The sequence below is a fragment of the Filicampus tigris genome, chromosome 8 (assembly GCF_054856515.1).
Source record: "Filicampus tigris isolate MCC_2025a chromosome 8, RoL_Ftig_1.0, whole genome shotgun sequence".
Lineage (NCBI taxonomy): Eukaryota > Metazoa > Chordata > Actinopteri > Syngnathiformes > Syngnathidae > Filicampus > Filicampus tigris.
The window spans coordinates 9,945,823-9,971,070 of NC_141224.1; the positions used below are offsets into that span (position 1 = coordinate 9,945,823).

A 25,248-nucleotide genomic window follows, 5' to 3' on the forward strand; every position below is an offset into this window, starting at 1 on the left:
CGGCATGTTTCTAAACTCACATCTTGGGATCATATTGTGCGTCACCAGCAGTCAATAGCTATTAATTACATAGCGACGGGGAGTTGATGCGGGTCGATAAGGAATGGCCCTTTCTCCGCTTTTGGGTATTTGTCTCCCACATCTCATTAAGGGAAGTTGGAGACGAAGAGGGCAATGAGAAGAGAGCGGTATAAGAGAAGCAAGTGGGAGGACTGGTGGAAAATCCTCCTAACGGGATCAGTGCCGTTCCCTGGGCTCTTCCAAAAGAGAAAGAAAAGGTAGGTGACCAATGCATCAATAAAACAGTTTATTTAAAAGAATACTTTACAATTTATTACAATAAGACAACAATCTGCAGGTTGTCATTCATCTTTTTCGGGGGGGCTATTATTATCGGAGATGCAGAAATTGATCCCATCGTTAAATAAATAATCAAGGCGACAAATTAGTCTCAAGCGGGACTGAGCGAGAGAAGCGGACGTGCACGGACAATCGAGAACATCAGACACGGCCCACTAAACTAACAGAAGCCTGCAAAAATGGCTCCGGCAAACTCAAAGCGATCAATTCGAAGCTCATCACATTCAATTAGGCCTCCTTCACACAACTGTGTAGACGCTCATTAATCACCTGAAGACTTTTAGAGGAAAGTAACATAACAACTTGCAAGATGCATTAACATTGCTATCACCTAGTGCTTGAGCGCAGCAGTTTTTTTTAAGTGTGAGAGACGCAGCAGCTTGAGAAAAAAAACCCTGCAAATTAACTTCAGCCACATAGATCAATTTTTAGATCGGACAGCGGGAAACAGTCAACAGCATGAAACTTCCAGAAAAGATTCTAGAAATTCTGTTTGTGAATGAGGGCAGCCATTAAAGACCCTGTGAAGTGAATTCAGAGATTGGTTTCGAAATACATCATAAAAAGATAATTGCTGAAAAACGTGCAAAGACTGAGAACTATGTAGATTACATTGTGGAGTTATAGCGTTAAACTATTTTCACTATTTCAATTTTCCTGTCTTTTTTGGGCTGTGGCTAAAATAACGGTGTGTGCGACGCATTCTTGAGTTCAGCGTGAGTCGGCCCTTGCCCACCGATAAGAATTTGAGTGCCTTTCTTTGCATTTGCGATTATTCAGTGCAATTGTGACCTGCAGTTAGCTAACTGGTTATGTCTTCACTCACTTTAGAGCGCCTTGTTGTCAGCTGCGAGTGCAAGTGCGTTACCCAGAGAAAGGTGGAAGAGCGAAAAAATTAAATAAAAAAATTAAAAAGTCCAACTTGACAGCCAGCATGTAGACCGCGGCTTCGGGCTGGCATAGCCGCTTTAGAGCGCCTCATTGTCTGCTGTGAGTGCATGCATATCACAGAGAGATGGCATGATGAACGTATATTTGAGGATTTTTTTCAAATCACATTTGGCAGGGTTGGTCGTTAACGCTAATCTCTGTGGTGTGTCAAATTTACAAGACTTATTTTCACATCACAGACTTTTTAAAGGATTTACATGTAGTCAGTAGAAAATCAAACGTTTAGCACAATCGATGCCGTGACAATGGCAGACTTCCGAGTTGCTCTCATTTTAAAAGCACTTTTCCCCCATGGGGAATAATGCATAGTGAATTAATTTGTTGCAGGATCAAACAGGTGGAATTATAAAATGTTAATTAACCCTACAGGCGATGTTTTAATGAACATTTTTGACATTCTTAAAGTAAGCCGCAATTCAAGTGTGGATGTGGGGAAACATGGACTGATGATTCCATCGAAGAACAAAATAACATTATTACATTAAAACTTTACATGATTAATACTATTATCGCGTCAAGCATCATTATCATTATAAGGCAGAATTTGAAACAGCTCTCCTGTCGGAGCTCATGAGCTCAGTCAGTAAGTGCCTGACTTGGTTTTGATGACATCATCAACAACACTGATTAAGGAAAACATGCGTGTTCTGTTTTGATTACCACAATTACTACCTTTCCCTCCTAAATGACGTGAAATACAAATAATAATAAACATCTCTATATATTCACGTTTCGTGGATCTTAATGTTGCATATTTTGTTTGAATAACGTGATAAAATGAAATTACAATCTCTTATTACATTCCTCATTTCGGTGCCGTTTGTATTAGATTACTCAGGAAACAATAACAGGATATTCAATTAGACAGTTCATCACATTAGACTGCGGGCAACCGCGTGTTCAGCCTTATCGAAAGTGCACGTATCCTTACATTTGCTCAGCATGAATTTCGTTAGTGCTGTTGTAAATATTTGCCAAATACCGGCTGAATTGAGAGAGCATGAGGGATTTACCCGCGGAGCGAGGAAGCATCTGCAGCGATAAATTGTCGTATGTTTGAATTAAGGCCTGTTATAAATCGTGTGGACAAAGTAATCACTGCCAGTGGGGAAGCCGGCAGGGGGAGAAGGACCCCTGCTGTTCGGTCTGGGTCATGCACACAGCTCAGAGGAAACAACTGTCACTTTTTTTTCATGCTAATACCCCACAACGACTTAAATCCTTAGGCTTGTTTAAATGAAATAAATAAATAAATGAGGGGGAATGACGGCCCTTTGTGGAACACACAGTGGGTTATTAACCAGTAAGTAAACTACAGTGCAAATGACATTCTACCGAGGAGAGAGAAAATGAAAACACCTTGTTAAAATAGTGGAAAACTAGAATTCAATCCACAACAGATTCTGACCTAAATCCAACCGAAAAGCTGAAAATGGGCAGTGTCCTCGCAATGTGGCACATTTGGACCACTTGCTCATAGACTGCAACCCAAATATGACTGAATGCCCCCTGTTAAGTCAAAAGGTGCTTCCCAAAGATTGCTTCTTTGCACAGATTATAGATGAGCCCATTTTCTGAAAAGATGTTTTGAAATGGTTGATCATGGTCCCATGTTTTTTTTTTTTTAAACTGAAACACTTGCTATTTTAACAGGAGCTCACTTTCTATAACCTCAGTTGATGGCATCCTGTAATACTTGTGGATCAAGCAATCCACCATATGAGATGTCTTGCATATAGAGTGGTTCCTTGACTTATAAGTGTCCTGACTTGATTTTTACTTTTTGAAAAAGTGTGAGGTACAAGCGCTAGATGGTGGCAGCAAATTCAACTCAACTCAAGCAGAAATTTGGCACACAGTGAACAAGCCTTCAAATAAGAGGCTCTTTCATCTGCTTAATGCTAAACTAAATTGTATATTTAAAAGAACCTCAAAAGTTTGCCTTAAGAATCTCTGCTAGCTTATTGCTAACACACAATGCAATGCGCCATATACGGGTTAAAAAATAGCATTGGTGTCGTTATAAATAAGCAATGGATATCTGAACAAAAAACGAAACCAACAAATGAAGGCAGACAGTATCTTCTCTAGCTTACATGAATAATTAATAATAAAATAATAATAAATAATAAAAACTAATATTAATGTTATTGCAACTTAGAAAGTTTGTTGCAAAATCTTTATGCGTGTCTCTGTCTATACTAGGAGCGTATACAGTAAGAGGATTACTTGAGTTCTGAGTGTTTTGAGATATGAGCATGGTCAGGGATCAAATTAGACTAGTAAGTCAAGGCACCACTGTACACGTCAATTTCACACAACCTTTCCAAAACTGGATTCTTTTCTCCTCTTCTTTCATTTGCCACATTACAAAATGATAAATTAATTAAAAAAGAAAAACAAAGATTCCACTGAGTTTGACTTTTGAATGACACTGACGCGAAATATTTGCAGTACTTGAGCCGTAATGTGGACACGTCACACATAATGTAATAAATTGCGTGACGCCGTGTCATCGTGTAAAAGCACACACACTTTTGGCAATATCGTTGCGGCTCTGCGTAAAAGGCAAAGGCTGCCGTATCTTCTGTTAGCGCTCTGACGAGTCTATTTTGCATTGCTCTTACAAGACCTCCTCTTGCGTGATCAGCTCCCGTACGCGTTTACAACCCATTACAACGTGCCAAAACTGCCTGAGGATCAAGGTCCCGTGCTCCGTATTTTCCATTTCCCCTTTTAAAAAGTTGCAAAAGACCTTATCTGTTCATCTCAGTCTATTAAGGCTAACTTACCTCGCTTTGTCCACACTTCACTGAAGTTGTTCTTGAGGCTCTTAATGCATGATTATGTGCTGGATTCTCGAGTTTTCTATTTGTTGTTTTGCAGATGTTTGCTGGTTCCTATGTATGGAAATTGGGGGTCTGTTGGACGGAAGCGTAAATGCTGACTATGTCCTGAACCGCTGAGAGTGTCTCCGCGTTCAGAAGAGGGCCGGGCTGAGCAGAGTGGAGGATTCTGCCGCGTAGTCAAGAGGTAACGATCTCTCTTGCTGGGTGCCTCCATCCCTTCGGTATCTCAGCAGCTGGAAAATATTCTGCCACAGCAAACAGGACGGGGTCAGAAATAGACATGAGAAAAAACAGGAAATATCATGTCAGGTTTTTGCTTATTGGGACAGAGGCAGGCATAGCCTTACCTTGCCACACATACCATCGTGGGAGACGTTCTTGTTGTCTTTGTCCGTAGCCTCCTCCTCCACCTGTGGACATTGAAAGGATCGGATTGGTTCCAAACAATGTCACCCCCCTCCCTTCCCCCGCATTGCTTGGCTCTTGTTATGACACTTTTCCATTGTCAAAAGCATGTTCCTATTGCTGCTGTCAGGCGGACTCTTCGCCTCCAAAAAATAAAAATAATAATCACTACTTTTCAAGAAATTAAAAAAAAAAATGCCATTTTGATTACCAAACACGCCATTGTTCAAATTCAAATACCATTTATTGCGATCATATTGCTCACCAAAATCAACACAACACCACCCCAAAATCAACTTCAATTGGTAATTAAATACTCTAAAAATGGCCAATTTACTACACTGTCATTGACGCAAGTCATCATCCATGATAAAGTCTGAGCTCACACTGACCCCCGACCAGACAAGAGTCTCTAATGCTTCAAAAAACGCAAACGACTGTGGTTACATAATCTTCCCAAGCTCTTCCCCAAAGATCTTGGAGCCGTAAGTGATGATACCATGACGAAACTGGGACGCAGCCAAAAGTGCAGGGTCCTTACCTCCTTTCTCCACTTGAGCTCGCAGAAAACTCTCTCGAAGCATTCATGCATGTAGTTAAACTGGAATGACAAAGAAGTCCGTTATGGTCGAATGCCAAATGAATCCACTCCTTTCATGTGATTAAAAACCAAAACAAAGAGCTGTTTTCTCACATAAGGTGTGAATATCTTCACCCAACGTGGTTTCTTCTCCCCTCGCGCGTACTCGAAGCAAAAGGCCATGCCCTCTTCGTCGGTGTCCCACCTCTGCATCTCTCCCCACTCAAAGGCAATCACCTGGTTCTGAAAGCACATTGGAGTCCATTGGGACATTGTGAAATGCAGCAGACACAACGGACAGAAAGTACCGCAGATCAAACCCTGGTCCAAGAGCTTAAGATGAACGTTTACTGGCCACTACATTAGGTACACCTGCATTAGATCCAATACAAGATCTGCATCAAAAAGTCCATCCATCCATCCATCCGTTATCGATACCGCTTCTCCTCACAAGGGTCGCGGGGCGTGCTGGAGCCTATCCCAGTTGTCTTCGGGCAGTAGGCGGGGGACACCCTGATTTGGTTGCCAGCCAATCGCAGGGCACACAGAGACAAACATCCGCACTCACAATCACTCCTAGGGGCAATTTAGAGAGTCCAATCAACTTACCATGCATGTTTTTGGAATGTGGGAGGAAACCGGAGTACCCGGAGAAAACTCACGCAGGCACGGGGAGAACTCCACACAGGGAGGCCGGAGCCGGAATCGAACCCACGACCTCTGAACTGTGAGGCGGACGTGCAAATCCAATTTGAATTACTGACCCCTAATAGTACCACAAGTTTTTTTTTTTTTTCTGAGGTGCACAGTGTTTATTTCTTCAAGGGAACAACGCACACAGCAACTAAGAGCGGCGAGGGAATCTATTGGAGCACATGCCAGTATTTTCTCATAAGTAGCCCATGTATTGGATTTCATTAGATTGTGTAAGTGTAACACGTGACGTGCCCGGAGAGTTTATGTGTATAGTAAAGTGGCAGACGCTAAGAAGCAGTTGCCCTTGCCTCGATTGTCCCCTCCTCTGTGCAGGCGTGCAGCTTGAAGTGCTGAATGCTGATGGCCGCGATGACGTGGCCTTTACGCCTGGAGTCGCACGAGCAGTGAGGGAACAAGATTTCATTGTAGCCCTCGCAGCCTCTCAACAAACTCAGATACTGTAAAGGTACAGGGGAAAGGACAGCGCAGGTTTAAACGCGACGTGAAACATGATGAAACTTCTGATCTTTTCTGATGCTTGAATAATGACAGATTGTTTTTAGTTTTATACGCTTGCCACAATGGATTCTAAATACATATGTGATCAAATTTGTCCTTTTGACTTGGTGAAGCAGCATCTGGCTCATGACTGAAAGTTATTTACAGACCTCTCCAAAAGTCCAATAAAAATGGATTACGTAATAACATTTTCTTCTTTTTAAAGGAATTACTGTTGTTTTAGGCTTAATTCACACCCTTAAAAACAAATCAACATGCTTAATCGCTCATGAACATTTGGAGAGCTCCCACTTCCCTTCTCTTGCAATGGACTATTCCATCTTCTTACTGTGTATATGATGATTACCGTAGTGTTATCAATTACATGAAAAGTGTCGAGATGATTTACTCAAGTGGGATGTTAAGGACATTACCTAGCTCGGGATTTAGGACAATTCCCATAAATTCATATTTTTTAGCTGATGATAAACCTGGATTGAAAAGCTACGGTAAAACTATTACGGGTTGCGTCTGTATATGAGAGAGTGACTGACCACGGACATATTTTTCTGCTCTGCAACCTTCTGCAGCTGGTAGGACTTTTGCTCTACTTTGATGAAACCTTTCTTTACATCCTCCAAGGCCTGTAAAAAAAAAGGAATCTATTTTAAAGGGGGGGGGGCAAAATAAATGTTCCACCATTAGAGCACATTCACACCACAACACAGCACACACCTGGTGGAAGAAGTAGCACACAGCAAGTTGGCTGTCATTGAGCAAGGTCTCCTCTTTGGTCGTGAAGAGCCATTTGCGCATTGTGAGGCAGGTTCCAGGGATGGCTGAGGTATAGTTGTGCACGTACAGTTTGTGGGGGAACTCGTTGGGGGCAAGCTTACGTACTGAACAGAAGAAAGGAGAACAGCTGAAGAAAGCCAACAAATCCGAAATATAGTAGCAAGTATGCCGCAAAAGACAAACAAGGGCCTCATTTGATTTTTGAAAATGGACAGATGGGCCAGGTAACTCTCAGTTGAGGTAAAATGCAAAACGTAAATGTGTGTAGTGTATAAAATACAAATATTAATTGATATATTTATTCTTTACAGTCAATGTGAGTAGTTTTGCTTTATTTTATGTGTTACATTTCATTTTATTAAAAACGTTTTCACATTATTTCCTCCACTTTACTTTTCTTCCTTTTACCCTTTCATTGGGTCGCACTGACTTCTAATTAAAGGGAAATGTGAGTCACGTATATAATAAAAGGGTGCAACTTTGGTGTTCAATTATAACCTTTACTCACAGAAGGTGTGGTTGATGACCTCAAACAGTGCAAAGTAGCTGGCCGTTATGCTGTCCATCCCTAGTTTCATGACCAAAGCCTGAAAGACGAAGAAAGGGGTCAAGGATTTAGGTATGAGGATTCTAACATGACTGTGATGATTATGTGATGTGATGAACAATTTCTTTTTGTTTGGTACCTGGTATACTTGGTCAGTGGTGGAATTTTTGCGAACCCGCACAGTGAGCGTGGTCTTATCGGGAACGGCTATTCTCAAGTCCACATCCCACATGCCGTTGTAGTTCTAAATCATCGGAGGGAAAGATGTGGTGAGGTAACGTGCTGCGGTGCAGCAAAGCACATGCACGCATTTAGACGACAGCAGTCATTTCGTACTTCGTCGGACTCTGACAGGAACTCCTGCATGATGTCACTTTCGCCAATGACCCTCACAGAGCACACTGCAGATAAACGGTATAATAGGCGGAAAGGATGAATATTTGATAAGTCTTTCCAGTTCAGTGTGAAAATAGAAAATATTATAAATATTTTTAAATACTTGGGACTTATGATGCATGCTACAAGGTGCACTCAAAGACACTTCTAAGAACCTTTACACTACTGTACACACCTCTCTCCAGGTATTCTTCCAGGCCTCTGCGACGCGCATCCAGCTGCTGCTCCGACAGAGAAAAAGGCCATTTCCCGGGCAACTTGGGGAACGTGAAGTTGGCAAACTCTCTCCTCATGTTTTGGTGCAGAATCACAAACTCTCTGTAGCGTTTCGAGCACAGCTGCCTTCCCGCCATGTGGACATTATAAACCTAGAGGGAGAGAACCGGTAGGGTTGAACCTGATAAGCATTTAATAAATATAACTTCAGCATATGGCACATTTCCTCAAACAACAGCTTCCTCTTTAATTAGCATTGGACTTTAGAGGTTCCATTGTATACACTCATTGACCATAACTTTCCGGTGGTATCCACCGTCTTCCACTCGAGTACTCACCACAAACTTTTCTTGGTTGAGCTCAGTGTGTTTATAGCTGGGCACAGAGATGGGCACGGCCTGCTTGTCGGAGTAGTCGTAACAGGACTGGGCCGAGCCATCGTCCCCGACATCCAGACAGTCGGCTTCCTGAGGCGGGACTGAGAGCACGGTCAATACCAGCTCCCTCTCTCCGGCCCGGATCAGGTCCACCACCTGCTTGTGTGTCGCGCCTTCGACATTCACTCTGTTTCTATTCCAAGGAAGAAAGAAAAGCAGACATTCGATACCATCAAATATGGAAAAATTGCAACTGCTTCTCGCTGCAGAATTTCTGAGCACAAGTTAAGACCACTTATGAACATTTACAATATTATGATACTGAAAATTGACCCGAAATCTTCCTCTTATCAAAGTGAGCCAATAGCTAAAAGAATGGCAGCTAACTAGCTTTCTTGGTTCATATGTTGTCATTCAGTAGGTCTCTTGTACTTGAAGAGGGTAACTAGAAACTAGAAACACATGACAGTGTTCCGTCACATATTTGCGAGTCACTATTTGTGCCCAGGTCAAAGAACTGTATTGATGTTAGCCAATTTAATATAGCCTACCACAGCTTGTTTGAACTTGATGTTCCCACAGGTGGAAAGACACAGCCACAATCAGAATGCCTTGTTTCAACTAATGGGCTTGCACAGAACATAATATTGAAAAAAAAATGTTTGGGTTGACTTCCACTTTAATCGGATAACTCAATTTATCAGTGGGTTAATGTGGAATCTCAGTGCCCCCCAAAAAAACAATGTTGAAGTGACAAAAGGAGCTTCATTTAGACACGCCATCATCCTGTCTATACAACTCAAATTCAGATATTGAACACTTTAAAAAACAACAATTGCAGCTGTATGTAGAAAAGTAGTGCTTTGCCACCATCTTGTGGCATCTTCAGGCAAGGGTTGCATCAATCGGTGTCAGATTGTCGCTATTCACGGCAGGGCTCGGTCCCTATTCTCTGCGAATAGCGGGGAATACTATAATGTCATGATATATATTTTTATAAGCAAATGGAGGAAAAAAAAAACATTAAAATTGGAAGTTGGGTTTTTGTGCAGATTTTCTGAGATTTATTATTTTAAGGCCACCATGAAACAAGGACAGCATAGTCTTAAGTCTGCGGAACAGATGTTTATGCTTAACGCAGCTGCCAAAAGTGTGCTTTAGGCTAATTAAAACAATTCCCAAAGGGACCCGATGGTATTTTGTGTTGTAGATGCTTGATAATGGTCTGGAGGAGAAGAGCAGTGAAGCAAGTTGCTGATGAACCTAGACCAACAGGAAATGCTTTCAGTGGAACTTGTGACTGACAGCTGATCTGGTGTCAGCTGCTATTATTACGTCACACAGCACGGTGGTATACAACATGGATACAACAAATGAAGCCTGGAGGAAGACTGGGGGCAGCAAGCAGGTGTAATGACAAAAAAGTGGTGACCAGTGCAAAGCACTGACTTAGCACTTTGGCAGCACTTCAATCCTGCAGTTTTATGACTCCATAAGCACCTCATGCAGTAACTTTTGGTCCTGCTGCCTCAGCACTTTCCACTGTGTCATCAAGCTGGTTGCTTCCCCGTGTTTCCAGGGAATGATTTATGTTTTCAATTGCCTTGGATCACTTGTTACAAGATCTTTTTTGTTGTTGTTGTTGTTAGTCATTTATGATTCCACCCTCTCTGCAAAACTGGGGGTGACAAAAAGGCACATTCAAGCCTTTGTATAAGTACTTGGACAATGAAGTAATTTGTAAATCATGTAAATCACGACACATTTGAAAGAAGTCTCGTAACTCCATTTTCAGGGGCTCAAACGTATTCACTTTTGTGGTCAGGAAGTGAAAAACATGCTCTACTCGCTTGAAATCATCCTACTAAAAAATCCTTGAAAAAGTCTGTTTTGGTCATTATCCATCCATCCTATCCGTTTGTTAACATCAGGATGAATACGAGCAGTGACAGTGAGTATAGCCATATAAACCTCACAATTCATTTTGTTACATCTGTCAGCAGCCACATCACCAACAGCAGTGTGCATGATCCAATAGCGGCCATACATGAGCATTATGCCATTACACTACCTTTACTGTATCTAACATGATGTGGTATGCTATAGATCAGGATTCTATCGTTGTCATACAAGTTGACTTTGGTTTATTCAATACAGACTACTGGGAGCTACAAACAACAAAGAGTGGTAGTAGTTGAAGAAGAAAACAAAGAAGCTATAGGCTAACTGATAGGCAAGACTGTGTTCCAAACAGACTAGGGAGGGAAAAAATATAATGACTCTTAATGCAACCCAGAGACATCCTAGAATTGTGTATTTGCTGACTTTGATCAGAAGGGGGTGAAATGCTCAAATTCAGCCCGATTGTCAGTGTGTGTGTACGTCTCGTCATCTGATTTTCCTGTTCTAGAGCATTACCAGTGGTTGACACGTTGCTGCCGACACACTGAATAGTATTTGGATTGCAAAGAGGCGAAATATATGCTAGTGTCCTCACACTTTTGGCGCATAGTTTTTTTTAAAATCAAATATTGGAAGCAATTAAAGTGTTTTGGAATCATGGTTTGTGGTATTACAGTTGAATGTACGGCAAACATGAACACTTTCAGTGTGCGCGTCATTTACTCATTTATTTATTTATTTTTTGCAATTTGTGGCAGTACTCAGTTTACTGTACTGTACTGTACATTATTGGGATTATATACTAGACAGCATAGCCATGTTTTAATAGCATTTATATGAGAGCATTTGAATTTCAGGTCTTAAACACACTTTTTAAACAATACCAACATTTAAATACATACATTGAAAGAGTAAGATTAAATGGGTAACACAAAAATAGTGTACAAACAGTATAAAAAATGGTGCAACAAGGCACAAACTTGATATATGTATGCGACCATTTTCAATATAAAGGCTCATAGGGGCAATGACAAAATCTGTACATAAGTGCTCAGAAATAATGGGGTCAACTAAACTGCCAGGCCATCCATCGACAAAGCGGGCATGCAGCTGCCAGCCAATGAGATGGCAGCTTTGCCAGAGCAAAGCCAATCAGCGATGACCGTTCCTGTCTTTTTGCATACCTTGCACGCACACACGCGCAGATGATGCTGAAGCGGATGCTGCACGCTCCTCTCCATAGCAACAGAGCAACATCAGTCACCAAATCCCACCGGCACGGCGTTATGCGGTGAAATATTAGGATGCCAGCAAGTCACGAATTTAGTGATGCTTGATGGGAGTGAGTTGGCTTGGTGGTGATAGGTACAATAAAAAACATGTACGAATGAGAAGTGGGGGATGTTGGACGTGTGTGGGGGTGAGCTTGAACTAGTGTGACAGGAATGTATAATGACCCTTGCACAAACAATCCATTCACCGTCCCAGTGCAGCTTTAACACTGGCACTCAGTCTGTCGCGTTGATTTTGTGCACAAACAATAAAAGCGCGGGTGGCCCTTTACCACAATGTTCATATGAAAGCAAATCCACTTACACCTCAAGAATCCTGTCCCCTTTCGAAATGCCGGCTCTGTCGGCGGCACCTCCCGGCAGGACAGCGCTGACGTGCTGCAGCGGAGCGTACAGTTCCCCGTTAATGCTCCGGAGTTGCCCTCCTTCACTAACTTGGCCCCGGACGTTGAAACCGTAGCCCGAGTCTGACTTGACCATTCGGATGAGCCGTGGGCCCGACGTCACGGTGGTGCGCGGGCTCTGGAAGCCGCCGAAGCCGCCGCCGGTGTCCGGCGTAATGTCGCCACTCCGGGTGCCGTTACACGCTGAATGCTGAGGCAGTGGCGTACAAAATGCGTGCCCCTCGACATCCGCCATTTGTTATAGGACTCGTGCCATCCGTCCTAGTTTGGAAAACGATGAATAAGTGACGTATAATAGCTGGGTAGCAGCAGGCTAATCAGCTGTGCTAGCTAAACCATTAAACTGTCCGGGAGAGCGGAAACCCCCGAAAGAAGCCGATGATTAACGAGACCGCGCCTCAGCGCGTTCACGTGAGCTGAATCAGTGGTCGCTTGTGTTCCATTCCCTAACCTTTGTTTGCAAAGGCACGTATTTACATTTGAAAAACATCTCTTTTAAACAAATCTCAAGGAAAAACCACCAAACAAAACGTCACAAAACGTGTGAATACTTGAAATAATGTCGTCTGAATAGACTACAATTGACGTGTGAAATCTGGATCACTTTAGTAGAACACAAAGCTGACCTACTCGCAGGAAGCCATGAGAGTGATGTTACGTTCGAATAATATTACTCACTAAAGTAAAAAGCCCACCTCCAATTACTCGAGTAAGAGTAACTGAAAAAAAAACCCTGCTCAAGTAGTGAGTAGCCTAACTAGTGAGTTCTGATTTATTTATTGCTTAAACGGCGCTTGAAATTCAAACAGACAAAATAAAAAGTGTGAATTCAAATATTCCACATCTTTTTCTTTAAATTAACTTTCTTTCTTTATGTATGTGAAACAACACAGTAGGCTCGCCAGGCAGAAACGATTAGCTCTATAATTAATACATCATTTGATTAAATGGAACTTCGACAGGTGGATTCACCCTGACACGTTTAATTATTCAAAAACTCAACAGTAGGTGGCAGCAGTGACATAAACACTTCAGTGGGCACACATACCATACAGTGTAAAAAGTTAAAAAGTGTAACAGCGTTTTATTTTTTTTCCACATAAGACAGTCAACCAAATAATTTATTGTTCAAACTGAGAAAATAAGTCAATCACATTATATGGCTAAAACTGTAAGAGAGGGCTTAAAATCATTGCTTGTTAAAGAAAGCATAAACATTCAAATTATGTTTTCATGAAGGTGACAACAATGTAAGGAATGTTGCCATGAGAACACAAAACTCATTGAAATCCATAACACCGTCACCATTGGAGTCCAGCCTGTCGAAGAACTCCTTCAGTGACTGACTGCTGTCGAGCTAAACAAAAGCAGTACTATAGTCAAACCACTTTGGAATGTGAAGGAATTTCATCTTTTTCTCTCTCTCTCGCTCTCTGTCTCTCACCTGCATGCAGCACTCTTTACGCAGCATCACAGCAAAATCTGCTTGTGTCATACTGTTTTTGTCTCCCGTTCTGTCAGCATACTCTATAAATGTTTCCTGGAGAATGCACATTGCTTCTATCAACCTTGGCTTTGTGCACGTTCCTGACAACTTTGCTTGAGTGCACATGATGGCTCTGGATGGAGAGAATATCATATCTATGTACTTGATGCTTAACACTCAAAATTTGGAAAGAAACGCCACTTACCAAACTTGTGTGATCAGTTGACGAGTTCAAATGGCGTTGGCGAGGAGAAATGTCAACAGAACATGGCTACAGATCTTTTATACAACACTTGGCGACACACCCACATCCTTCCACCGTTTTGAACAAGGTGAGATGTGCTGTGAGATGTGCTGTGTTTTGTCTAAAAACACTGATGGCGGTTTTCTAAGTGTGACAAGAATCCCTAGTAAAGTTTCATATTGAGCTCAAGTCAAAAATGTTCTTTGCAATACAGTGGTAGGTTCTCTGTGCCCCCACTAATGTAAACATGGTATTCTGATTAAAGACGCATTGGTAGGATAAGAATTAAGCAGATAAATCCACCTGTTTTTATTCATCTGCGGATGCAGCCATTTGTTATTCTACTGCCTTGTGCTGCCAGCTGAAATTGACATCAAAGAGCTCTCGGGCTCCAATTGTGATCATCAATGGGACCAAACTCAGAAAACAGCCTAGCCGTGACGTTCACAAGTCATCTTACTCGTATTTCAAGGCACCTCTGCACATGTATGTCTAATACGTAGCAGCACGGTGGACTAGTGGAGCTCCCACCACCATTCCCAAAACATGCGTGTAAGGTTCGTTGAAGGCTCTGATTTGCGCCTGTGAATATTCTCATTTATTAAGGCATTGAATTATTGTTTCAGAGTCAAAATTATTGAATCTCTTCAGAAACTGCCAGAGGTGGGCATTCCGTCTGACTGACGGACCGGTCTGTCTGTCCGTCACTGACGGCCGCTCGTTTTGCTGTCGTTAGACGATAGAAAACGATAGAAAACAAAAATAGAGACTAAGCACAGTGTGAAGTGGATTTTTGTCCGTCTGCGAACAGACAGTCCATCATTGACGTATACCCGTTTTGCTGATGAGAGATGGAAACGCGACCCAGACTGCATTGACTGTATATGTACAACAGGTGGGGGTATGCACCAAAGAGAGAGTTATGGGTTAGTCAGGCTGACTAAGAAGTATTAAAGTAGCTTTGAATACGGAGACAGTTTTACAGAGAAGTTCTTGTAAGTTAAGTTTTAGATTTCAATTTTTATCTTTGGAAAGAGTACATTTAGGAGGTTGTGAAAGGACAAGCGCTCCAAAGCATGAATGGATGATTCATTCTCCAGTAAGAATTTAGGACTTTAGCCAAAACACAAATTCATTTGCAAAGTTGGGAACTTTCCATCATGAAGGGGAATTAAAGGAAATTGATGGGAATTAGCGTATAGCGCCATAGCGTCTGGAACCAGGTGAATCTGACTGAACATCACATGATCTCAAAACTTTCGGGAGAATGAGTTGAATAGTTTTTGAGTAATAATAACAAAACCTAATGTCCCGACCTTTGCTTTAAAATGCATTCAAAGCAACGCATTAGCTCTGAAGAGAATGTTTTGACACGCACCTGTACGTGACATTTTTATTTACCGGTTCTTACTGAGGAATGAGCTTCTATTTTTGGTCTAGTTTTGCTCCTGACACACCTTGTTTGTGATTGTAACAGGTTCTCATAACCAATTTGATGTTGACAGTGGAATTATTCAAATGAACACACCCAACAACACACAACTGACAGTAACAGTATGTTGATTATTTGAGGGTTTGGAGTTACAGAGCAAAATGACATTCAATTTATGTAGCTACTGTACGAGTTAATTATTCCATAGATATATAGCGGCATTTTCTTGAGTAGAGAGTAGAGACTGGAATGATGTGGAAAAGGTACAAAAAATATCATGTGCAGGCAGTCAAGCAATATAAAAGCTCATAATTTCCTGCAGTTTAGAGAATATCTTGTGTACGTGGATCTGAATTCAAGCCTTTCGTTGCTTCTCATACACCAGCCAGAACATTAGGCATGTTTACTGTTGTGATTGGAGTTTGCAGTGGTGTGTGAAGCTACTACCTTACTATAAACCGTAATAAACAGAGTCATACTTTAACAGTGTCCACTGATAGTGTAGTGGTACACACGCCTGAGTTGTGTGCGGGCAGTGTGGGATCGATTCCCGCTCAGTGACAGTGTCTATGTGTGCCCTGCGACTGGCTGGCGACCAGTTCGGGGTGTAGTCTGCCTTCGCCCATTGACGGCTGGGATAGGCTCCAGCAATTACCCGCGACCCTGTATAGGATAAGCGGTTTGGAAGATGACATGACATGACATGACATACTTTAACAGTATCAAAATGTCTTACCTTTGCATCACAATTTTATTCATGAATTTATTCATGAAAAGAGTGTTTACAGATTTCTGCATGGATTATTTGAGGTGCTGATGTCCTTCAGTGGTGCCGTAATCATACAATTAATAGACAGGTTTCCCAAAATTGCTTTAGGGCATTTCTTTTAACAGCTTTCTTGAATGACTTTTTTTGCTGCCATGGCAACAATAACAACAACAGAATATGAATATGGCATGACATGACGTGGCATGACATGACATGACCTTATCTGATCTGACATGAAATGACATGAAAATAATCTGGCATGGCATGGCATGGTGTGACGTGACATCACATGACACGACAGGGCACAGTATGGTACGGTATGGCACAATACGACATCATGCGACATGACATGACATGACGTGACACTACATGACGTGACATATGACATGTATTAACCCAGATAAAACACGTAAGCAAAGGGAGAACATGCAAACGCTACACACGAGGCTCAAAGATTGAAACCCCAAACCTGTGAGACAAATTTAACTTATATACAGTATGTATGTAATATTAACATATAAATATATATACCGTAAAATTCCATGAATGACACCAGTGTGTAGTGCACCCCCCCCAAAATCATCCTTAAAAAGCATTTTTTCCCCTCTGTACTTGTGTATAATTCGGTGTGATTTGCTGGGGTACTTTATTATCAGAGTGAAGAAAAATAATGAATAAAGATTCAAAACAACAATTAAGTTTAAATGCATTTAAATCCAGTTTAAAAACGTTTCTCTTTTCACATGTTGTTCTTGAACTGTACACTCTTCTAGTGATTTTTGTAAGATATTATTATTTATTTATCTACTTTGCTTTTAAATCTGTTTAACTCTGTTTGTAACTGATTTTATTTTATTTACTTCTTTTATTAAGACACCTGTACAATTACCCCGTCTTAATTTGGATTTTTTCTTGAAAAAAACCCAAGAATTTTTCTCTGTATTTTGCATTAATACTAGGGCGGCATGGCTCAGTGGTAGAATAGTCGTTTCCCAAGCCGGAGGTTGTGGCCATGTCAAAGTATCCTTGAGCAAGATACTGAACCCCCAGTTGCGCCTGATGCTGCGTCATCAGTAGATAGATGCGTGTGTGTGTGTGTGTGTGTGTGTGTGTAATGTACAATGTATATGTGGCCTTTGTAATATTCTTAAAGTTTATGTTTTCCGAGTGGTCCTTGATGTGCACACGAATGTGATTGGCTCTTATGACGGGTGAGTGTTATGCTCTGTTTTGACTCTGAGTGAGTGAGAAGCAGTACGTCGTGTGTTAGATTAGCTGACTTTATGAAGACAAAACAAGACAACCCTCTTCTCTACTCATCCTCAGTCGCTGAAGCAAACCGATTTATTCACATTTCTGAGATTTGAAGCCGCCCTCTTCTTTCGAAATGGTTCTGTATACTCCCGCGGGCGACATCCGCGAGCCGTTGGAAACTGCACGTCCCCGTTTGCAATGAGTGCAAATGACTTCCTGCTTATTTATTGTTCCATCTGTATTTTTTAAGAATATGTATTCCCCACCCAGGTTGCCTACCTGCTTTACTATTAAACATGCACGCGTCCGCTCTGCTGCTCACTGCACTGCACTGAGTGGGATTATGCATGGGCGGTCATTGTCCGCATGCGTTAAATGCCTCAAAATATTTTGACGCGATCCATTACCAAATGTAATTACCACCCGATAACGCGATAAGTTTGACAGCACTCATACAATATGTATCCTATAAAACAATAAATAGACAGGATCACCAATATTATCACTCTATTTATTTGTATTTTTTACTTGCATTGACAAAAACAAACAGAAACAGCACTAATAAATGACTAACCATTACTAGCATTTCAATAATTATCACCGCCCCTACCGCCCTTGCCGCCCTTGCCGCCCCGGCTGCCGCCTCGGCCGCCGCCACGTTCTTCGTCATCATCGTCACTGCCCCCTCCTCTACCACCTCTGCCACCCCGGCCGCCGCCACGTTCTTCATCATCATCGTCACTGCCCCTTCCTCGACCACCTCTGCCCTTGCCGCCGCCCCGTTTGCCACCACCACCTCTCCCGCGACCTCTCCCGCCAGCCTTTTTGCGCTGACATTTAATCATTTCGCCCATGACTCTGATGTACTCCTGGAAGGTCAGCTGGTCGTCAGCGTTCTTATCCAGCTTGTCAAAGACCTCGTCTATATCAGATAGCTCAAGTTTTCCCTGTGAACACATAAAATGGGCCACTTGAAAAAAATGACACACAAACAGATTCTGTGTCTTTTGTGACTTACTCTATAGTCAGAGGAAGTGATTTCTTTGGTTGCCAGCGCCTTAAACTGTTCCCTGCTCAAACAGTCGCTTTCCTCACCGGCGTGCTCCTCAAAGAGGTCCACAAATTTATCAATGCAGTCTTGCATGTCCGGCATGGCTGCTTTGGAAGGGTAAAAATTCTGTATCTGGTAAAGGTTGTGGAGAAACAGGAGAAAAAAAAGGGGGTCAGGGATGTTCACCATGTTTTTTAAAATAGACTAAAAACTAACCAGAGGTTGATACAAATGCACATAGTGTTTTATGAAACATAGATTAAATAATGCAAATAATGTTGATAGTCTCAAAGACAAACTCCAGCACAAGTCATATGGTGCGTATCACAAGTTCCATCAGTACTTACAGTATGTTGTTTAGTGAGATCTTGTCTGGTTTTCCAGCGAGGTTAGTGTGCGAATGAAGTGGAATCCTCTTATACAGTCAACACAACAGCCTGATGACTAATCTCACTGTCATTTTGGTGTGACACATTCAACCTCGACAGGTTTTCCTGGTTTGATTGTGTCTACCTGTGCAGTTGGTACGAACATCATTTGTGAAAGACTGCCAAAACACTCTCGTACAAATAATTGTAATGTGTTTCCACAAAATCCGGCATATGTCGGGGAGATTAGGTTTGAGTTATGGACAAAAATGGATCGTTTGGTCAACAATGTTGATTTTTGACTTCCGGTGGAGAGGGTGAAGGGAGTGGACGCATGCATTGCGTGCTCCCACATTGAGCTGACAAACTCTAACTTTTTGTGACCCTGACTTGTTTAAATAGCTCCAAAATTTGTGCCTATATTCTTGAATATAGTGCTCACTGGTAGTACTAGTGAACTGGCCGTTTCTGCTTGTTCATTGTTGTTTTATACCATAACAATGATACTGCCCTAATGGATGTTGCTCGTCCTTGTCTGTTTCATAGTGACATAATTTGGTTGTTTAGTTGAAATGGATGAAAAAGATTTCTTTTAAAAAATGTTGATTTTGGATTCTTTCTTCCAACAATATGTTCCTTAAGCGTTTTTGGCCCTTCGGAAGTACTTTAGCTTGATTTTAGCATTGCAGAAGTCAGTCAAAAGAACATTTTGGATTTCTTCTAATGAGACACACACACGCACACGATCAAATGTGATTGACTGTAAATAAAATGTTTCGCACCCCACCTAGACTAGTTTTACCGATTCAGCTCAGCCCAATTTTACAGTTAAACCAGTTTCATTCATTCACTCATTCTCCACACTGCTTTTCCTCTCTTGGGTCACGTGCCTGCGCTGGCGCCGACTGTATGTCCCAACTGTATTTGAGCGAGAGGCCTGGTACACCACAAACTGGTTGCCAGCCACTCGCAGGGCGCAAATACACAAACAATCATTCGCACTCATAATCACACCCATGGACATGTTAGTCTTCAATTAACCTTGGAATGTGGGAGGAAAAAGGAGTAGCCAGAGGAAACCCAATGAAACCACTTGCATGTGTCAAAGCTGTTTAACTCAAAGAAAAAAAATCTAATCAAATCAACTTTTATTTGTCTATCCCAAACAGTTATCTCAATTAAGGAGAAAACAAAACACGTTTTAAGGTGCAGTAGCCCTACGCTGGATTTTGACCTACTTGAGCATTGTAGCACTTTTTTGCCCCCCCCCAGGCACACCCACACCTGGCATCCTGGTAACATCACCGACGGAAACGCTTTACAAGGATGAGGACAGATGTTGTCAGAGGGCGAACTGACCGGTAAAAAAAGTGTAAAGTGCCCATTCCTGAGTAATATATGATATGACAATAGGATCATACAAGATTACATTACACGATATATTAATATGAAATGAAGTGCAATGACAAAAGATGATACGTTCAGATGATATGGCATGAGATAACATGAAATGACGAGATAAGAGAGTATGATATAACATTAAATGACGTAAGACAAAATGATATGGTATGAAATGAGATGATGATGAGACGAGTGTACCACTGGCTGATTGTTTCTGTAATTATGTGATCAACAAAAGAAAGAAAGTCAAACGTGGTCACAAGATAAAGAGACAGGATTAAACATGATCAGTCTTAATAGATTTTTATTTCTTGTCAAGATTCTATGAACAACATCTGACTGGTTTCTGGTTTTCTGACATTGATGGCAGTGTGATTTGGTTGGAAAAGGAGTGGCAATTAGAGTGCTTCTTGTCAGCCTTTACTTGTGACCAAACCTTTTCAAGTAGCGAGCTTTCACCAATACACCTATGATCTTGGTGAATTCGTCCAAGTCGAGCTTGCCGTCTTTGTTCTCATCCAGCTTCTCAAAGACCTTGTCGGCAACGCATGGCTCCATTTTGCCCTATGTGGAACACAAAATTGCTTTTATGAGAATGAGAAACGAGTCAGCTGGAGCACTTGTTGAAAATGTGTTTGCTAAATTGTCACTGAACCTTGAGGTGGTTTTCCACCATTGCTTTGAACTCATTCTTGTCCAAAGCGTCGTCATCACCCTTATACTCGTGAAAGAACTCCACCAATTTTTCCGTGGCTTGGTTCATCTTGTCCATGTCTAAAATGTCCTTCTGGTAACTGCTGTGGAGGAACATGACAGAAATATCCTTGAAAAATACAAGTTGAACTGAATGTGTTGATGTGATGATTTCTTGGAAAGCAAAAGTGAATTTATGTGCCTTTCTGGTATGAGTCTCCATTCCTCACTATACGAGAACTTGAGTGCCTTCGCTGGAATCTGTGATTATCTGACACGGTTGTGATTTATATACTAAGCCCAAACCTGTTACCTCATGAGTTAGCTGGTGGCTAGCGCCTCTCATCCAGGCATGGAAAGATAATCCATCCATCCATCCATTATCTGTACCGCTTCTCCTCACAAGGGTCGCGGGGCGTGCTGGAGCCTATCCCAGCTGTCTTTGGGCAGTAGGCGGGGGACACCCTGAACTGGTTGCCAGCCAATCGCAGTGCACACAGAGACAAACATCCGCAATTTAGGGGCAATTTAGAGTATCCAATCAACTTACCATGCATGTTTTTGGAATGTGGGAGGAAACCGGAGTACCCGGAGAAAACCCACGCAGGCACGGGGAGAACATGCAAACTCCACACAGGGAGGCCGGAGCCGGGATCGAACCCACGACCTCTGAACTGTGAGGCGGACGTGCTAACCAGTCGACCACCGTGCCGCCTGGAAAGATAATCTTGTTGCTCAAACATGTAGGGATGTGTGGACATAAGAATGATGCTAAATGAAGTAGCATTCATTTTTCATGTCGTAATAATGGTATTTGCCAGTTGTGGTTTCAGCGCCACCCGAAGCATTTGAAAAGGGAGACAAGAGCTTGAATTTTATTTATTATTATTATTGTTTTTGCTTAATCCTTTTTGAAACCTCGCTTTATATGTGTGTCCATTTTTTTTGATCTTTCAAATTTGACAGGGTGTTAACAACACTCTTCTCTGTGGTGTGTCAAATTTAGAAGGCATAGAAAAAAATAAAAATAGTTCCGATGTAGCCACGTTTGGGATTCCCTTTTGGAGGTAATTTAAAAGAGCACAGGAAGGTGAGTGTTAACGTTCATAACGTCTATCTTGTTTTGTTGTTATTGCTGTCATATGTCTTACTATTAAATTTACAACCTGTTGGGCTAAATTGTGATAAAAGTAAACTACATAAAAAAAATTATTTAAAAAAAACATGACATTTTGTGAAGATATAACCAGCTATAATTTGCTGGTCTGCACAGCAATGGCTAATTTTAATGAACAAAAAAGTCCATCCCATTAGGTTGCAAATTCTACAACAGATTTATTTTTTTTAAGATGTTAGAGCTACCGCTGCAAATTTAGATAATAGTATACATACGCACTCACGCACACGCACGCGCACACAACTAAAGGTACTTTTGTTTGGACCAATATATCAATGAAAACAGAAACAGCTCATGAGATTTGAATTCAAGAGTTGATCGAGACATTTTCCAAAGGTTTTCTTGCTAAATAGCCCAAATCACTCAATCATTAAATAGCTACGGCATTATACTGGTGCTTTTAGGCATTCCCCATTATTTATATACATTTGGTTGAAGTCCCATTCATACTCACAATATGTTTATCAGTCAAGTGAGTTCTTGTCTTCTCCAGCAATGGCAGTGTGCAACAGGTGTCACACTGAAGAGGAGCCCACGTTTTTATACTGGGCTGTTGATCACTAATCATGCTCTGATCAGGAGTATCGCATTTCAGGTCTAACCAGTCCTCGTTTGCTAATCAGCATTTGTGAAAAGAAAGCATCACAAATTACTCTGATTGAATAACATCAATATCATTCAAAAAGACAATAGGAATTTATGAGAAAGAGTTAGTAGTCTAATTACATGATGGATGCATAGTCAATGTAAGAAGAGCAAAGTTACATATTATTTCCTCAAGGTGTGTCGTTTTCTTTTTTGTGTGCTCGTATGGTATTCGGTAAAGCCTGTAAGACTTGTTGACATGTTGCAATGTGATGAACAATCCACAACCCTTCGCTGATATTGTATTAGGTACAGCCTGTAAGACCCGTTGACATGATGAAATTCATTCATTCATTATCGATACTGCTTCTCCTCACAAGGGTCGCGGGCGTGCTGGAGCCTATCCCAGCCGTCTTTGGGCAGTGGGCGGGGGACACCCTGAATTGGTTGCATGGGCTCTTTTTTTAAGTCCAATATTGAGTCTGCTTATTCATTACACCGTAATTGGTCTGGTGATAAATACTTATGGTTCATTTTGTTTGCTTACTTTACACAAGTGAGTCAAAAGATGTCTGCGTATGTGTATGTATAGTCCAGGGTAGCACATTTCGACCACTTTGGGCCACCATGCTTCTGTTTGTTCTCATTATTTTGAATGTTACATCGCAGCATTTTTACATGCAGTCAGTGCCTACTCTGCACAAGAGGCAGTGCCTCACATGATGTCTCTCATTATTATTATTTTTTTGGGGGGAGGAGAGGGTATGTATGTTATATATAAAATATATAATAGTTGTAATACATTTGAAAAGGAACACTAGACAGCCATGTCTAGCCCATTTTTGGGGGTGCTGCAGCACCCCTTAAGTATATTTAAGCGCCCACAAAATTTGAGAAATCTTGAGACTGTATTTACTGTATGCTCTTTTTTTTTTAAAAACATGCCAGTGAGGTGTTAAAACCCAAACAGGATTATTGGTAGAACATATTTTAACAGCACAAATCAAACAATTCCCCAAAGTAAAATATTAGAAATACTGACTAGATTTAAGTTAAAAGCATCAGATAAAGAAGATATGCACATTTAAAATATAACAGCAAGTTTTGACATCTTGGGTTTAGGTCCCCATTAAGCCTTTATGGCCCTTTATCTTGCTGTGCTTTATCTTAATTTTAAAAGAGATTTTATGTTTGTTTGTCACGTCACACAACAATTTTTCTCCTTATAGTCACAGTCCACTTTGTATTTTTTTCCATTTAGGGCCAATACACCTCAGCTTGTTATTGGAATGTAGAACAGAGGGCAAAGAGGAGTCACACCCAAGTCTGGTGTGACTAACATGGCCTATTGTGATTGCGCAATTATAAAATGCAAAGTCTTATTGAGAAATTAAGTGCCAATATGCCACTAAACTAATGCAGGGATGACGTGAAAGTATTGTTCTTTATTTGCACAAAAACAATCGCTGTATGGAAAAATAAAAGTAATAGGCTTCTACTCTAAATAATTTTGCCAGAGTTTTTTCAATGGACATGCCAGAGAAAGTTTGAGAACCACTGCAATAAAGAGAAGGCTTGTTAAACATATATTTTTTTTATTCACTTCCTGTCTTGGAAAGAACCATACAGGGAAAAAAGACCAGTAACTTTGTAATGGACCCAAATTAAAGCATTCCTTTGTAGTCAGTAATAGTAATATGGTGCCATTTTTCATTTAATTATCCCTGATCATTGACTTTTTACAATTATTTTTTTGATTCTTCTTGTCCCTTAGTTTTCTTGCGGTGGTACACAATCGCCAGTTGAGTCACGGTTCTGCCAAGGTCAAGGAGTCTGAGCTCAGTGTCTTTGTTCCTGTTCATCTGCTTCAAGCTCTCCCTGATAAGATCCATGGTGAGTTTCCCCTGTCAAACCACAAATCAAGAAAACGTTACGTTACAGGGAATATTGCACGTGCAGGCAACCGTGTCCCGTGCAGTGAACGTTTCCACTGCGTCGGCTAAAGCCCCTCACTTGAAATTTGTCGATGTTGACCTCCTTCTCAAGCAAGTCTGCAGTCTCCTCAAGGTTCAAATACTTGTCACCATCCTTGTTGTATTCCTCAAAGAGGTCCGACAAATTTATAATGATTTCATCCAGGCGGCCCATGGCTACTCAGCTTGGGGGAAAAGTATGTTCCTTTAACTGTTTTGAAGAAACGGGAGACAAAAAAAAACAAAACAGCAGAATTGTTTTGAATATCATCCACGATTACAGATACAGTATACTCTTATTTTTAGCTAACACACATCCAGCTTACTCCAAGTGTCATTACGCAAATTTCTTAAGCACTCACAGTATGTTGAGCAGCAAAGAACAGATCTTGTGTTATTCTCCAGAGATGTCCGATGAGCTCAAGCGAAATGTTTCTTCTTATATTGGACTGCTAACCCATTTAATAATGGCACACTCAACATCAAATGTGATTTATGTAAAATGTTTCAGAAAAGGCTCCACCTAGACTGGTTCCCCCGTTCTGGT

At 41.3% G+C, this 25,248-nt stretch overlaps 3 protein-coding genes and 2 long non-coding RNA genes across 7 annotated transcripts; 1 reads left to right on the plus strand and 4 right to left on the minus strand.

Annotated features, from left to right (window-relative positions):
• Nucleotides 1-290: 290 nt before the first annotated feature.
• Nucleotides 291-14,068, minus strand: snx27b (sorting nexin 27b). 2 transcript variants are annotated; one of them, XM_086038860.1, is made up of 15 exons: nucleotides 13,960-14,068; nucleotides 13,713-13,887; nucleotides 12,169-13,625; nucleotides 8,632-8,863; nucleotides 8,253-8,445; nucleotides 8,018-8,082; nucleotides 7,821-7,925; nucleotides 7,643-7,721; nucleotides 7,075-7,238; nucleotides 6,894-6,983; nucleotides 6,150-6,299; nucleotides 5,260-5,388; nucleotides 5,107-5,166; nucleotides 4,522-4,570; nucleotides 291-4,405 (listed from the first exon to the last, which is right to left on the minus strand). In XM_086038860.1, the coding sequence occupies exons 3-15, from the start codon at nucleotides 12,501-12,503 to the stop codon at nucleotides 4,338-4,340; spliced, it is 1,719 nt and encodes a 572-aa protein (XP_085894986.1). In that variant the 5' UTR covers nucleotides 12,504-13,625; nucleotides 13,713-13,887; nucleotides 13,960-14,068; the 3' UTR covers nucleotides 291-4,337. The 2 variants fall into 2 exon arrangements, with proteins under 2 accessions (XP_085894986.1, XP_085894985.1); XM_086038859.1 differs by having other exon boundaries at nucleotides 4,508-4,570.
• Nucleotides 14,069-17,263: 3,195 nt separating this feature from the next.
• On the plus strand, nucleotides 17,264-24,800 carry LOC147143482 (uncharacterized). The gene is made up of 3 exons (XR_015087771.1): nucleotides 17,264-17,410; nucleotides 24,503-24,621; nucleotides 24,688-24,800. It is a non-coding gene; the product is annotated as an uncharacterized LOC147143482 (long non-coding RNA).
• Nucleotides 17,946-18,970, minus strand: LOC147143483 (uncharacterized). The gene is made up of 3 exons (XM_086037377.1): nucleotides 18,852-18,970; nucleotides 18,472-18,636; nucleotides 17,946-18,400 (listed from the first exon to the last, which is right to left on the minus strand). The coding sequence occupies exons 2-3, from the start codon at nucleotides 18,604-18,606 to the stop codon at nucleotides 18,041-18,043; spliced, it is 495 nt and encodes a 164-aa protein (XP_085893503.1). The 5' UTR covers nucleotides 18,607-18,636; nucleotides 18,852-18,970; the 3' UTR covers nucleotides 17,946-18,040.
• Nucleotides 20,561-22,710, minus strand: LOC147143484 (protein S100-A12-like). 2 transcript variants are annotated; one of them, XM_086037387.1, is made up of 3 exons: nucleotides 22,598-22,710; nucleotides 20,929-21,070; nucleotides 20,561-20,837 (listed from the first exon to the last, which is right to left on the minus strand). In XM_086037387.1, the coding sequence occupies exons 2-3, from the start codon at nucleotides 21,043-21,045 to the stop codon at nucleotides 20,694-20,696; spliced, it is 261 nt and encodes an 86-aa protein (XP_085893513.1). In that variant the 5' UTR covers nucleotides 21,046-21,070; nucleotides 22,598-22,710; the 3' UTR covers nucleotides 20,561-20,693. The 2 variants fall into 2 exon arrangements, with proteins under 2 accessions (XP_085893513.1, XP_085893514.1); XM_086037388.1 differs by having other exon boundaries at nucleotides 20,929-21,067; nucleotides 22,598-22,661.
• On the minus strand, nucleotides 24,353-25,225 carry LOC147143485 (uncharacterized). The gene is made up of 3 exons (XR_015087768.1): nucleotides 25,064-25,225; nucleotides 24,742-24,912; nucleotides 24,353-24,632 (listed from the first exon to the last, which is right to left on the minus strand). It is a non-coding gene; the product is annotated as an uncharacterized LOC147143485 (long non-coding RNA).
• Between the last annotated feature and the right edge of the window lie 23 nt (nucleotides 25,226-25,248).